This window comes from Cyanistes caeruleus, chromosome 5, assembly GCF_971803275.1.
Source record: "Cyanistes caeruleus chromosome 5, bCyaCae1.hap1.1, whole genome shotgun sequence".
Taxonomy (NCBI): Eukaryota; Metazoa; Chordata; class Aves; order Passeriformes; family Paridae; genus Cyanistes; species Cyanistes caeruleus.
In genome coordinates, this window is record NC_141705.1 from 52,346,853 (window position 1) to 52,361,218 (window position 14,366).

The following is a 14,366-nucleotide window of genomic DNA, read 5'->3' on the forward strand; positions in this document are numbered from 1 at the left end:
CAGATTTAGAGATCTCCTGTGCATAAACTGAGATTGGCTGGATTAAAGGCCACAATCTCAGTCATCAGGTGACTCAACTTGGTATAACCTAATGGAAGTCAGTGTCATACCAATCAAACCAGTGAAGATATGGCACAACTCTCAGGGCATATAAAGTCCAGTACTGATTTGTAAACACCTCATTTTTATTACTCTGAAGAGTGCACTGTGTATTTAACAGTATAAAGTGAATCAGCACAGACAGAAATCATTACTTTCAAACTGGCTTTTTGAAAGAGAAAACCACCAATTTTTATTGGTAATGAACTTGTAATGACTGAAATGAACCTGTAGGACAAACATGAACGCTTTGGTAAGCTTTCAAATGCTTATCTAAACATTATTTGAGCATCTTAGTCTGGATATACACCCTCCTTTCATAATACCCAGGAAAAAAGCCACATAAATAAAGCCCTTCTAACATTTATGTGGAGTTGTGTGGAATAGAAACCAGTAAGAGTCTGGACTGAAGTAAAGGAATCTTTTCTGGCTGTTTCATTTTACATACAGAGGGCTGGGCTGTCTGGAAAGGTGGCAGAAATTTCTGTTGCTGGACGCTTTCAAATGCTGATAAATAGCCTAAATAGAGGAGAGCTTTGTAGCAAGATTTCTTTTTCCAGTGTGCACAAGCACACAGCTTGAGCTTCATCCACATGCACATACAAAAACCCCTTTCCACTGCTCAGAAAGCCAAAGATAAAAACAGTATTGGACAAATGTTTTCCTTCCATCTCAACAATTTATGACCAGGGCTGGCCCTAGCATGTTATTGTATTTTATGAACATGTCCTAGTTGGGGTTAAGTCTAGAGATGATGATAAGCACATTTCAGGTGTGGCTCTGTTAAATTATTAAAAAAATATTTAGGGCACAGATCTAAGGTTTCTTTTGCGAAGTGATTGCTCTAAAAAAGTGGGACGGACTCTGCTTCAAATGGAAACAGTTTTTCTTCAGGGATTTCCTCCTCCTTAAAATGCCCTCTATCACACTGAAAGACATGGAACTAACAAGTATTTTTAAGCAGAAACTTTGCAGTTATGCTTTGTTGTACAGAAAGAGAGAAAAAAAAAAAAAAAAAGAAGGGAAGAAAGGTACATCCATGGAAAAAAAAATAATAAATGCCTTTTCCCCTGGTGTCATGTCTTTGGATATGTACAGCCTTGGAGAAATGTATAAATCATTTTGTATATGGAACTCTTAAAAAACTAGAGATTTTTAGTACAAAGGAATCAATTCACTGCAAGAATGTCCACATGCTGTTGCTTTATGATTTCCTATATACACAAGAGGATCAAAGAAAGGTCCTCTTTTACAGTTACTGCTGTACTGTACATTAACATGTGGCTAATACCCTTCTCTGGGCGAGATTTACACTTAGTATTACAAATAATGCTGAAAATACTGATACAAAACAGCTTCAAGATGACATTTTAAAAATAACCATCACTTTCATTGAACTGTTTTTTTCAATTTTTTTTTTAAGTTTCAGCTCTATAAAAGATTCTCCAAGAAAATAGTAGCATTTAAAATGCTATTTTTGAAGTTTGTAGATGGGATTTTTTTTAAATGAAGTGTAATCCAAAAGTCCATTTTCCCAGGAAAAAAACAACTATAGATACAGTACCTAACCTAAAACTGAAGAGGGTATTGGTTTGTTTAGTTTTGAGGTTTTTTTGTTTTTTTGTTTTTTTTTTTTTTGTAACAGTAGAGTACATTTGTATCCTGGAAAAAAAAATAAAATTCCTTGATTACAGTGTATGTTTAACTTATTTACAGATCACAAATTGAATTGCATACATCAGCTCTTGAGATGAGCAACACTGAAAAGAATCGTTAGTAAGAATTAATTGTCCTTTCAATCTACCATGACTTTAAGATATTGCTGAGAAGAAAAATTGATTTTGAGTAGTGAAATTATCTTATTACTATTTTTATCTTGTTTGATAGACTTTAAATTATGAGTCTCAATGCAGGACTGGGAGTCTTGAATACCCACAGTTAATTTGGTAAAGCTGTGTTTGCAATTTTTGCACATTCTGTTTTGGCAGTAGCAATGCACACATGAACACAAAGAATTTTGGCAAATGTTTGTCTTGGTGCTTATGCATCCATCTCTGGGTACCAAAAATGATCACTGCAGAATATTTAGACAAAACCTGCTCTCTTCAACATCAGATAATGTAATAAAATCAGCTTTAATCAAAATAAAATCCTCAATAAACAGAAGCCTGAAATTTCAGGCTGCTGAAATTACTTTACTGAATATCTGCCAAGCTCATAGTCTATTTTTTTTTCTTAGTCTAAGCAAGACTTGTTAATGCAATTTCCTTGTATTAATCCAAATATTAAGCAGTGAAGCAGATACTTAGATTTAACACTAAGCAAATTTTTGTCTTCATTTCATATACTCCATGTGACTTAACATTTAAAAGTTGCAGATTTTAAGTGGCTGCAGAAGCTTTATTTTACATGTTAAGTCACAATGGCTTGTTTCTGTGTGTGAGAACATGTTACACCCTTGTCTTTCCCTATTAATCACCAGTTAACGAGAGAGGTGACCTGTCTCAGATCTGACTCAATTGTACTTAAATATGCCAAATTATTTTTAAACTACTAACTGCATGTGCCATTGCAACTCAAACAGATTACCCTGCATCAGAGAGGTTGTAAATGAAGTGTCATGTTTCACACATGACACATGTTTGGAGTAACTGGACTCAGAGGTTTCCAAACCTCTGAGAGGGTAAAACCAGATATTTTGCTGCTGACAGGTCTCTGTGGCATGGTCAGATGACTTCACACTCCTGTGAGACCAGGTAAAAAATTAATCTCACTTGTTTGTAACCTGTCAAGACTAACAAACCCACTGAACTGGTGTAAACCAACAGGTCCTTAAATGCAGATGACACAACCCACAGAAATTATGACAGGTTGGTTGGCATGGGGAAAAAGATTATTTTGCCTTATTATTATTACGTTACTTTAGTCTTTCACACATTTTTTGGTTTGGGAAGTGAAATGAAATTACAGGATGAATTACACAGCAGAATGTCACATTGCATCATGAGTGCTACAGTGCCTGTAAAGCACAAAGATCACCACAATTTGACATGCCCTTATAGAACAGAAACAGTCAAAAAAATGTAGTTAAATAAAAGTGTTGAAGAGGGAAGGTTGAGGAAACAAGCTGACATCCTCAGTCTGGGACCTAATTTACTGACTCAAATACCTGGTGAATCTCTATGAACCTGTTAGAGGAAAATCAATCACTTCCTCCACTTGTGGCATGAGGCACTCATGAAACACATACAGCAGGAAGTGGTAACACTCTGTAAGTGACCAAATTTCACTGTATTAAAAAATAGAAGTGTAAAAAGAGGGTCCTGAAAGGTTTCTGACTCCTAATTTCCCTAATGAGGGTTTACTAATTACTTATCTATTTATTCCTCACATCTACTTTAACGGTAATATTATTAAACATACAGGTTTTATTTAAGATCATCTTCTAGAACTCCAGGGAATGATAGTGATTTATAGAGGGGAAAAAATATATTTAGCCAATATTGGACTAGCAGTGCCAGCCAATGGTCCCACTTATTAAACCATTGACTTCTGCAAGACAAATCAGCCCAGTTATTTAACAATCTCGTTCATCCTTTTGCCTCAGTCCAAGGTGGGAAAATACGGAACCTACACACAATGTTCAAATTTAATTTCTTTTTTTTTCACGTGAAAGTAGCAGCAGATGAGAACTGAAGAAGAGCTCTAGGTGAGCTTACATCCCTCTTTAATCAACTCTCCTTCCACGGCAAGAAAATAAGCACCTCGTTAGCCATCCTGTTGACCTAAAGTCTGCAGCTCTGCCGTGTGTAAATTGTGGTGGAGGAAAACGTTTTTCCTGCTGTACATGTGTAAAGAGATGGGTCCCCTGGGGGGCTGTCCCAGTCTCCCTGTGAAGGTGGTGTGCTGCCGAGGCACAGCGCTTTGGTCCTTCGCAGCTCCTGGGAACACGGGGAAGCCGTCGGCCGCGGATGCCGGCTTCGCCGCGCTGGGGGCCAAACCGTTCTGCGTCACCTCTGAAGCCAGGCTTTCGTACGTGCCTCGCGTGTGCTTGATGACTTCCACGATCTCCTTCTCCTTCAGGAGGCTGCTCAGACACAAATTAGACAGCTGACAGCTCTTGCTTTCGTACGCTGCTGCTTGGTTGCCTGGTGGGTGTCTAAAAGGGTCCTCGGTGGGAGTATGTGCTGACTTTCTGTCCCTTGTGCTGAGATTTTGGCTCACCATTCTGACTGGATATGTAGTCTGGGGAAACACAACAAGACAAGCCAAAAAAGTATTAGTAATAGAACACAGTAGAGAAATGGCATGCAGTACATAAACCACTCCTCACTACACATGAACATGGGTATGGCAGATTAAAATAAAAGACAACTCTGATTGCCAACTTCATTGACATTTAATAGCACTAGGGTTGAAAAATGCTTGCTAGAGGTAACGATTTAGGCACTTTCCTTAAAAAAATAGTTCAGATCAAAGGAGAATTTTTTTAAAGAACATAATAAATGGATAAAAAGTTTCCATGAATTGTAAGCAGATTTTCAAAAGCATTTCACATAATGAAACAAAGAGAATTTTGACTGCATAGAGTTCAACACTTAATACTCTCAAATCCTAGCAAAACTTAACATATTTTGTAAATATCTTCATGTCTCAGTTAAGCTCAGAACATATTCAATTTTCACTGTCCCTTGAATCCAGGTGTTTTGTTGTGTATTTACAAGTCAAGTACATGCTAGAGAAGAACACAAATTTTATTTCAGCTACCTGGAAAAAATACAATGTAAGAAGGATTCCAGCATGTTACCAAATCCCGAAGCTGTGCAAGCATGCATGCCTCTGCTTCTGTTGAGATGTTGGTCATTTATCTGTGCATGGCAAATCAGATCACTGCAGACTTCCAGTGTGTACCTGGTGTGATGCTTTGTACTGTCCCTAGAACACCTGACTGGGGAGGAGAGATGATTTAACCATTCCCAGGGAATGGTTAAAGCAACTGGTTAACTTAAAAGTCCAATTTGGCTCCTTACAGGTTTTCTTCAACAGAACTCTGAAAGGACACAGGAGCAGTTTCTTGACATTTACATTGACATATGGGCTCTGATGTTGCAGAACAAAGCTGAGAGAATAAAAAATACTACCAAGCCTTACAACAATATTTGGCTAAAAATATTTCAGGGTGTTTCCATGATTCCACAGGAAACTCAGATATATTGTTTCAGAATGAATTGTATCACTTCACATGCATTTCTATTTTAAACAGCATAGAAGAATGATATTGTCAGTATTCATAGCTTATATCCTTTTTTTAATGCAGGATAATGGTCATGATTCCATGCAGAGCCATATGTAGATTTGAGTATAAGGACTGCAGTGTATTTTAGGCATCAGAGATGATATTTAAAAAAAAAAAAAATACTAGGACTGGAACATCATTTTTTCCCCACTTTATTCAGTGGTGATTGCACACAGATTTATAAATGGGAGTAGAACACTTCTGGAAAACATCACTTTACTTTCTACATCTACAGCACATAGGTGTTGAAATGAAATTCAATTTAATTCCTAGGGTATCATTCTTGGGAGGACCTGTCTGTAAGTTCAAACATTTTCCTTTACATTTATTTAATCTATTTTTTAATTATATTTATATAAATATATATAAATATATATTAAAATATATATTTATATATATAAATATATATATAAATTATATAAATATAAATATATTTATATTTATTTAATCTATTATTAATTATTTACTTCCATGCCAGTAAATATAAGCTCCCCAACAGGACAAGAGTCAAATTTAATGCCCTTTCAAAAATCCAAGCCTTTATTTTAAGGGAATGTTTCTGGAGTTACCATATGTCACTCTGTATCTTTGAAAACCTGAAGGTCGATATGGAACCTTAGAGGAACTTCATGGTGGGACCTCCATGTGACTTCTGGTTAACTCCAGTTTATCCCTCTGGACATTTATGGTCCTTAACCATCTTTTAAGGACCTTCATCGATGTAACCTGTACAGCCTTCTCCTCCAAGATTTTTTCAATACATTACTTTTAGAAAAGGTCTTCCTAATGTCTAAACTTTAGTGTCTTTCCAGCTTCAAGACCATTCCTTCTCTCTCTCTTGTGAAAATGAAGAAAGAATTACTGTTCAATCTCAGATACTTATTTATGTCTTCAAAGAATGCTGTCAAGCAACCCCTTAATCCTCTCTACTCTAGAATAAAAAATACCACATTGATCTTTTCTCACAGGACTCATCTGCTAGACTCTGAGTCATTCACACTTGTCTTCTATATACATCCCCTTCAGTAATTCCACTGTTTTTTTCTTGAAGTAGAAGGCTCAGGAGTACAGTACTCAAGGTAGCCTGCCACCATTATAAAACAGAGCAAACACTATTAATCCTATGAAAGACTTCTTCATCTGCTTCTTATTAATTACACCAGTAGGAGGCTAGTAATTTTATTTAGCAACAGCATGAAATTGTTCATCCATGTTCATCTAGCTGTCCACAACAGTTTCACAATTTTTTAATGCAAAATTGTATCTAAGTTCAGCTGGTTATTGTCACCTATTGCTTTTTAACCTGATGAAACACTGTTATGACTATCTAGCACTGGGGTGTTCCTTTCCTCTTCCTTATCAAGGTTATATTTCACATAAAATATTTTCAATTTAGAAAATAAATTCTAAATTCTAAAATAAAATAAGTTCTAAATTCTTTAGGTCTACAAAATATTGGCTTCTGATGGGGGGAGACTGTGTGTACATGTATCAACAAATATTTAATAATACATATGTGGTTAGCGATGGTCTTAGTTTCATGAAACTGTAACTTGCTGAAATTCCTCACCTACTGAATAATTAAACAAATACCAGGTGGTGACAAATTAAGAGCTAATTTACCTACATTAAAACACCAATAGAAATTCAGAATATGCCATCACAATTTTAAGGAATTGGTTTGGCCCTGTCCCTGCCAATAAGATAATAAGATGGTTAACAAGGAAAGACAGGCTCATTCTATCAGATGCATAGTTACACATAAAATAAACAGAGAGTTTTATGAAACATTGCCAAAACCCAATACTATTGTTGTTATCTATGATAAATTACTGAAGAATAGCTTTTAATTAGGAAAAGAGAGAACAGGTGTCAGATGGGAGTCAAAATCAACAAGAAATCCTCTCTCCTCTGCTCATCCAAGTAACACTATTCTCTCTCCAAAATATTGTCAGTAAGTCCAGTGCTGCTTTGATTTTCATGCAAGTTATTTTTTGGTATGATTCTAACATTTTTACAAAAATGGCAACACACAATAATTGAAATGAATTAATTTTTCTTTCGATGAATTCAGATAATTTAGTTTGAAAGAATGCAGTGCAACCAAATTTTCTTGCTGGTCCATTTTATTTAGGATCCTCCTGAAGAGGTCAAAATAAGAAAAATGTCCCAGAACGAGATGCACAAAAGTACAAGCCACACATGCCATACCAAAAAACTCCCAAACCAACCTGACTTTGGACAAACTTAAACATTTATTTGTAACTTCTTTCTCCTTATCTTCCTGTAAGCGATTAGCGCAAATTTTCCAGCGCTGAGCTTTCAGGTACCAACTGCGCTCTCTGAGCATTAGCCACGAGCGAGCAAAGCCACAGTCCCAGCGCATCTGTTGGCCAATTCGAAGGCTGAGTCCTTGTCCAAAGCTGAAGGTGGCTTCGTGCCAGTCGTGCTCCAGCCCAGCCTAGAGCAGCTGCAGGGCTGCTGTAAACTGCTGCTTGGCGGAGCTCCAAGGAGTCGATCTGCCAGCTGGTGACTGCTGAACCAAAAAATCCATTCATCTTTTTCCCTTTTATTTTTCAGTAGCTCAGCTAGAACCAACAATTTCTCTGCCCCAGAAATCCCCAATGCCACGCTATAGTCTGCCTAACTGTGGACTCAGGAAATGGGTTGCAATTAGGATGCAAATGGGGTTCTGAAATTTCTTTCAAAAGTAGCCCATTTTAAATATATGCAGCAGAAAGAAAAGACCTCCTTTGTTGTTTCAAATATGTCTTAACCTTTAAGCAAACATCTGGATTTTAATTTCCTGATCGTATTAAACACACTCACAAGAAGTGCAGGCCTTCATGCTTGAGTCTATTTCTCAAAAAGGAAAAAGAAAAAAAATTATTAAAATCTGATTGGCTGTAAAATTTTAGTCAGTTTGTATCGTGATCACTTCTGTTTTAAGGTACATAAGAGTGACAAAGGTCAAAATACTTTAGATTTCATTATTCCACACTAGTGCTAAATAAATTAGTCTTGAATCAAAATGGGAACTTAATATTCTTAAAATATTCTTTCCATAATTTTTTTTGAGGGTTCATTTTTGTGATTGTAAGTCTAATAACTTTTTCTTATAATAAAAACCTAAGTCCCTTCAATGACTCAGTGTTAAATAATGAAAATGTACTACTTTTATAGAAAGCTCCAGAATGAGAAGTTATAAACAAAACACTGCAGCCATTCATCACTTTCCATTTTCAAAGCCAATGAGTGAAATATGACAAGAGTTAACAACAAGACAACACTGCTGCAGGACATTTGAAAATGAATATTGTTTCTGACTGTCTGGTGATAAAGTGCTAATAAAAAATGATGGGAAAAGACATGAATTACAAAAACGCCCCAAAAAGTGTGCAGATTTTTAAGATGTCTGTGCCCAGAGGCATTTGGGAGTCTTAGATGCCTATAATGTAATTATTCGAAGTATAGCAACTTTCTTAAATCCATCATTCTGACATGAGGCATAGAGAATAAAACCAAACAAAACACGCTCTCATCAGTGTACCTGCTGCACCCTGACAACCAAACAATGGTGTAGTTCAAGAACATGGTTTTACCACCCCAAAGGATTTTACACTTTCAGAGGTGTTAATGGAAGCACTCTGTAGATAGCAATTATTCTGACAGGAACTTGAAGACTTTCTGGATTCCATCATGTTTTCTACTGCTTAATTATTTTTTGTTTGCTAATGCACAAGGAATGTAAAATGTATTCTCCAATGTAATATTTACTGCATGGCCCAGCATGGCTCCCTTGGGCCCTGTCAGGTCTCAGCTGGATTGCAGCACCTTCTGCAGAGCTGTCTCCATTTGCAGGCTGGCCCAGAACCCAGAAAATATAGAGGAACATAAAGGAGTCCAGACACAAAACAAGGTTCTATAGCTCTGTATTTCTTTTAAGGATGGGAAGGATGAAGCCCTTCATGATGCTTTTGAATTTATACACCTTCAGATGCCTTTTGCAGTTCTGACAGTTTATATAACTGCAGATCTAATTTACCAAAACACAGGTTAACTCAGTGCTTTGATATGCCACATCTGTCACTATGTCAGCCTCTTAATTTCTACACCTCCTCACTTTTGTGCTTACCAGCTTCCAGGCTAGAGATGATCCAACACAAAATGTAATTTAGTTGCAGCAGGTAATTGTTCTTCATTCAAGTCTCTTAAAAATCACTCACTCTTATTGATTTCAGTAGCACCTGGACTGAGAGAGTAGCTTTTACAATCCAGACCTGCATCTATCGAACATCTGATGCTGCCCTCTGGCAACAGGGGACAAATGAAGGAAATAAAGTCCAGCATGGCAAAATAAAGCATGGACTTGCATCAACAGGTTATGGGTAAGAACCAGCTGCTGATCAATTTGTCAGCTCTACTGTCGTCCTTTACAAGACAAATGCAGTCAACCTAAGTCACAAACATTTTTCTTTCTGCCTTTCAAACACTTCATTTTCTTACGGAAAGCAAAAATTATGAGATGCTAAAATGCTGTCTCTTTTCCATAAGGCCATTTAAACAAACAGGCAAACTGAATAAAAGTTAACCATAGTGGTGAGTTAATGTCCTAAAAGAATTTTATGGTAGTGATGATGCAATGTGGTAAGTAACAGACTGAGTGCTTAAAAAGGATCATCATCTTCTCGCAACATGGAATTATTCTTGACAATTTATCTGAGTAATAATGCACAGTTAAGACAACAAGATGTAAAAGATGTAGTACTGTTTTATAAAGCAGGAAGAAAACAAATAACTGTAAATAACAGTAAATCACTGCCCTGCATTCTCAATACTGCATTTCAAGGGTTAAGTGGAGGATTTTGCTCATTAGTAAAGCTGAGAAGATTCTGCATTTTACAGCTGTTTGCCACACCTCCCAAATAAAACAATTGTAACTTTGGAGCTGTTGATTGCATTCCTCAAAAATAATACAAAATTTATTTAGATGATACTAACACCTTGTAATACCTTATGCTTTAAAATTTTAAATAACTCCAAAAATACTTAGGAAAATGAAAGCCACTAAGTTGTGTGGATCCTTCAATGACAGAACTACCAAACAGCAGGACATACTATGTGAAATAACAAATCTTAAGTTTCTCAGTCTGCACGTCTAGGGAAGTCTAAGTCTTCCCTAAGATCAGAAGGTCAAAACAGAAAAGGTAACGAACCTTTCTTTTGCTGCAGTTGGAGAAAAAAACAGTAAAAAAGATGCAATGGACTTTTACACACATTTAAAAGATCTATTAAATCCCTAATCTCAGAAACATCCTGTCTTTAGCAAATACTAGGTTCCCAATCTCCAGCAATTCTCACACCACCTCTGTTTCTACAGAAGCCTTCAGCATCTTTCTACTGATCTTGTACCCCCTCAGGTTCTCTGGGCAGACTACTGCAGCCAACGAGGAAAATCTCTTCATTAAGCTCTTTTTATACACAGGCTCCATCTTTGGTTACAGGCAGCAGAGTCTAGAATAAGATGCCAAGTCAAACTTGCCCTTGGGCCTCCCAGGCTGCATTCCAGGAGACTGGATAGGTCCCACGATCACCCAGCACTTTGGGTCTCACTATCTCTGTGCAGCCCAAGAGAAATTAGGGCCACTTATGCCATGCTTTTAGCTACAGCCATACGGAAAGCCATAGGTGTGTACAGTCAAGGTCCTCTTTGGCATAACTGATGTAAAATGAACTGATAGGAAAGGAGAAGTGGACCCATGGGAACATGAGGGTCACTTCAAAAGGCCACAGTTTGTGCAATGTGGTCAGTGAAGTAAAACACAGATGTCCTAAGGAAACACTAAGGGAGTTTGCTCTGGACACTTACAAGCAGGAAAACTGCACAAGTGCTAATTAGCTCTTCTGAAAGTGTGTGCTACTCAGCTGACATTTACTGCTATGCTGACAGGGAGCCCTGGCTTTGCAAGCTAAGCCAGTGTTTCTGTACAGCATTTGATGTGCCATGTAGACATAATAGGTTGTTCAAGGATCTCTGCCTTGTGCCTTGCCTATTTTATTGATGAACAGCTGTCTGAAAGCTGTGAAGTCCACTTCTAGCCTCAGGACTGACATGTGGTCACCAAAACCTGATTATTGTACCTGTAGATCATCTGAATGAAAACTGACTTGTAGGTGGCAAGTACCTTTAACAACTACTAATTGGAAACTTAGTAAAGACTAAGTGTGTGAATACTTAGTCTTTACTAAGTTTCCAGTTATACACTTACGTGTTTTCTTAATCTAATACCACCTAGCATGATTTCCCAGAGTATTAGAAATTTCATATATGAAATGAAATTCGTATGATGATGTATTCCCTTAGAGAATATACCAGCAGACAGCAGCCTTAGAAGTGGTAGTCTCAGGAAGCTTTTAAAACGCACTGTACAGTTGCTTATATCCTATATTGCTCTATATCTGAAAAATACTTCTAGGAGAAGAAAGTAAAACTATAGATATTATGCTTACAGATGTTATGTTTAGGATAAGAATCTTAATAGTTTGGCATGTGAAGCTTTTGCTTTAATAGCTGGGCATATTATAGGGTCTCAGATTGTGTCTCTGTGTATTTTTTGTATCTTACCTTCTATGAAGATAATAATCATATATGTCTATCTTTGAGTTCAACACTTTCTCACCTAGCTTTCAATTAGTGAATGCCACAAATCAGATTTCAAATGAATGTGTTCCTTCTGAAATAAGCACTGCTTGCTTTTTCATAAAAAAACCACACAAAACCCCAGATGGATTATACCTAGCCAACACTCATCTTTTTTCATTACATTATTTAACAACAAAAAAAAATCCTTCTATTAAATTTTCATAAATGAGTTCCGTAAATTAGCATCCTTACTGTTGAAAGCCATAAGGGCTGAACTTATAACTACAGTGGGGAAAATTGCTTACACTGGCAAACGACGATCAGCTAATATCATATTAATCAGTGACATTGTCCCCTTAGGTCAATATACAGTCTGCAAAGGAGAAATCAGTAGACCAATACAAAGGGCAAATTTTATCCAGATGACAAGGAAAGAAATCCTATCTGCCCTTAAATTGACTTGACTTCTTATTTTTATGATGAGACTAATGAGATCAAGATAGTCTTGAAGGGAAAGGGAAAATATTCATTTTATTTTAATATCTATATATGAAGGCACCTGTTTTAGGAATGAAATATCATGAAGTAGTCATATTTTTTTTTATCCCAAAACTATATTTTTATAATTAAGCCTTTCCTTGTGGCTGGACCAAAAAATTATAACATAACTATAATTAATCTCAAGCCTTGTTTGGTTTAGTGTGTTGAACAAGATGAAGAAATAGATTCCTATGACAGGATGAAGCATTACTGTGCCAGAAAGATACTGAATCTCTGTGTAGGATTGAGTCAGGAAAAAAGAACTGTATGAACTTTGCACCACAAGACAATACTCAGTGAATCAGACTCCATTCATAACTTAAAATATTTTCTCTGAAGATCTTACTATAATGGTTATAAATTTATGCTAAGTGAATCATTCCATGCCTGTTTTTTTTTTAAGGTATTGGCAATCTAAGAAACAGAAAAAGAACAAATAGGATTCTCTTGGAATAGGGAATATCTGTACCTTTTTTTTTTTTTTTTCTCTCCTTTTCTTCTTTTCTGTTAAACCAATGACCCAAGAATGTTTTGGCCTTGTTGGTATGGAATTGCTTCATATAAATTCTGTTCTCTAATCTCCATCTGTTAGTATCAAATATATTTACAGCAAGAAAATCTTGTCAGAGAGAGGAAAGGGATTCCCAGACAAGAGGTATAAGTAACTGTAAAGGAAATGTGACCTCCATAAGGATTCCACACAACTGATTTATGTGAAAGAAAACTTGCTTTAACAAAACAGTGTTTGCAGTAGTCACAGAACCACAGAATGATTTGGATTGGAAGGGACCTTAAACATCAATTCATTGAGCAATGGTTCATCATTGTTCCAACTCCCTGCCACAGCCAGAGACATCGTCTTCTAGACCAGGTTGCTCAAAGCCCTATCCAACTGTTGGTACTTAACACTTCCAGGGATGGGACATCCATATCTCTGGGCCATCTGTTCCAGTGCCTCATTACCCCCTGAGTAAAGAACTTCTTCCCAATATCTAGTCTAAATCTCTCCTCTTTTAGTTTAAAACCATTCATCCTTGCCCTGTCACTATCTCTCTCTGTGTAAAAAGTCATGCTTCCTTTTTTTTCTAAGCCCTCTTTAAGTACTGGAATGAGCTGTAAGGTGTCCCCAGAGTGTTCCCTTCTCCAGGCTGATCAGACACAGCTCTCTCAGCCTGTCTTCATGGGAGAGGTGCTCCAGCCCTCTGTTCATCTTTGTGGCCCTCCTCTGGGCTTGCTGCCACAGGTCCATATCCTTCCCAAGCTGGGGACCCCAGAGCTGATGCAGCCCTGCAGGTGGGGTCTCAGCAGAGCAGAGCAGAGCAGAGCAGAGGGGCAGAATCCCCTCCCTCCCCTGCTGGCCACACTGCTCTGGATGCAGGACATGATCCAGGACGTGTTTGGCTTTCTGGGCTGTGAGTGACCATTGCTGGGTCATGTCCAGCCTCTCATCCACTTCCACATGTCCTTCTGGGCAGGGCTGCTCTCAATCCATCTCTGCCCAGCCTGTGTTTGTTTGGGATTGTCCTGACCCACAGGCTGCACCTTGCACTTGGCCTCACTGAAATTCCTGAGGTTCCCATGGGCTCCCCTCTCCAGCCTGTCCAGGTCCCTCTGGATGCCGTCCCTCCCCTCCAGCGTGGCAGCCACACCACACAGCTTGGTGTCATCACCAAACTTGCTGAGGGTGCTCCCAGTCCCACTGTCCATGTGGGACAGTGATGTTAAACAGGGCTGGTCCCAACACTGACCCTGGGGTCACCACTGGTCACTGAGCTCCACCTGGACACT

At 37.7% G+C, this 14,366-nt stretch overlaps 1 protein-coding gene across 8 annotated transcripts in view; it reads right to left on the minus strand.

Moving 5' to 3' along the window:
* Positions 1-3,752: 3,752 nt before the first annotated feature.
* The window catches only part of CCSER1 (coiled-coil serine rich protein 1), a 648,564-nt gene continuing 637,950 nt past the window's right edge, over positions 3,753-14,366 (minus strand). For all 8 annotated transcript variants that reach the window (XM_086888587.1, XM_086888585.1, XM_086888622.1 and 5 more), the window contains one exon: positions 3,753-4,344. In XM_086888587.1, coding sequence (XP_086744713.1) covers positions 3,868-4,344 — 477 coding nt within the window. In that variant the 3' untranslated portion in view covers positions 3,753-3,867. The remainder of the gene's footprint in view (positions 4,345-14,366) is intronic.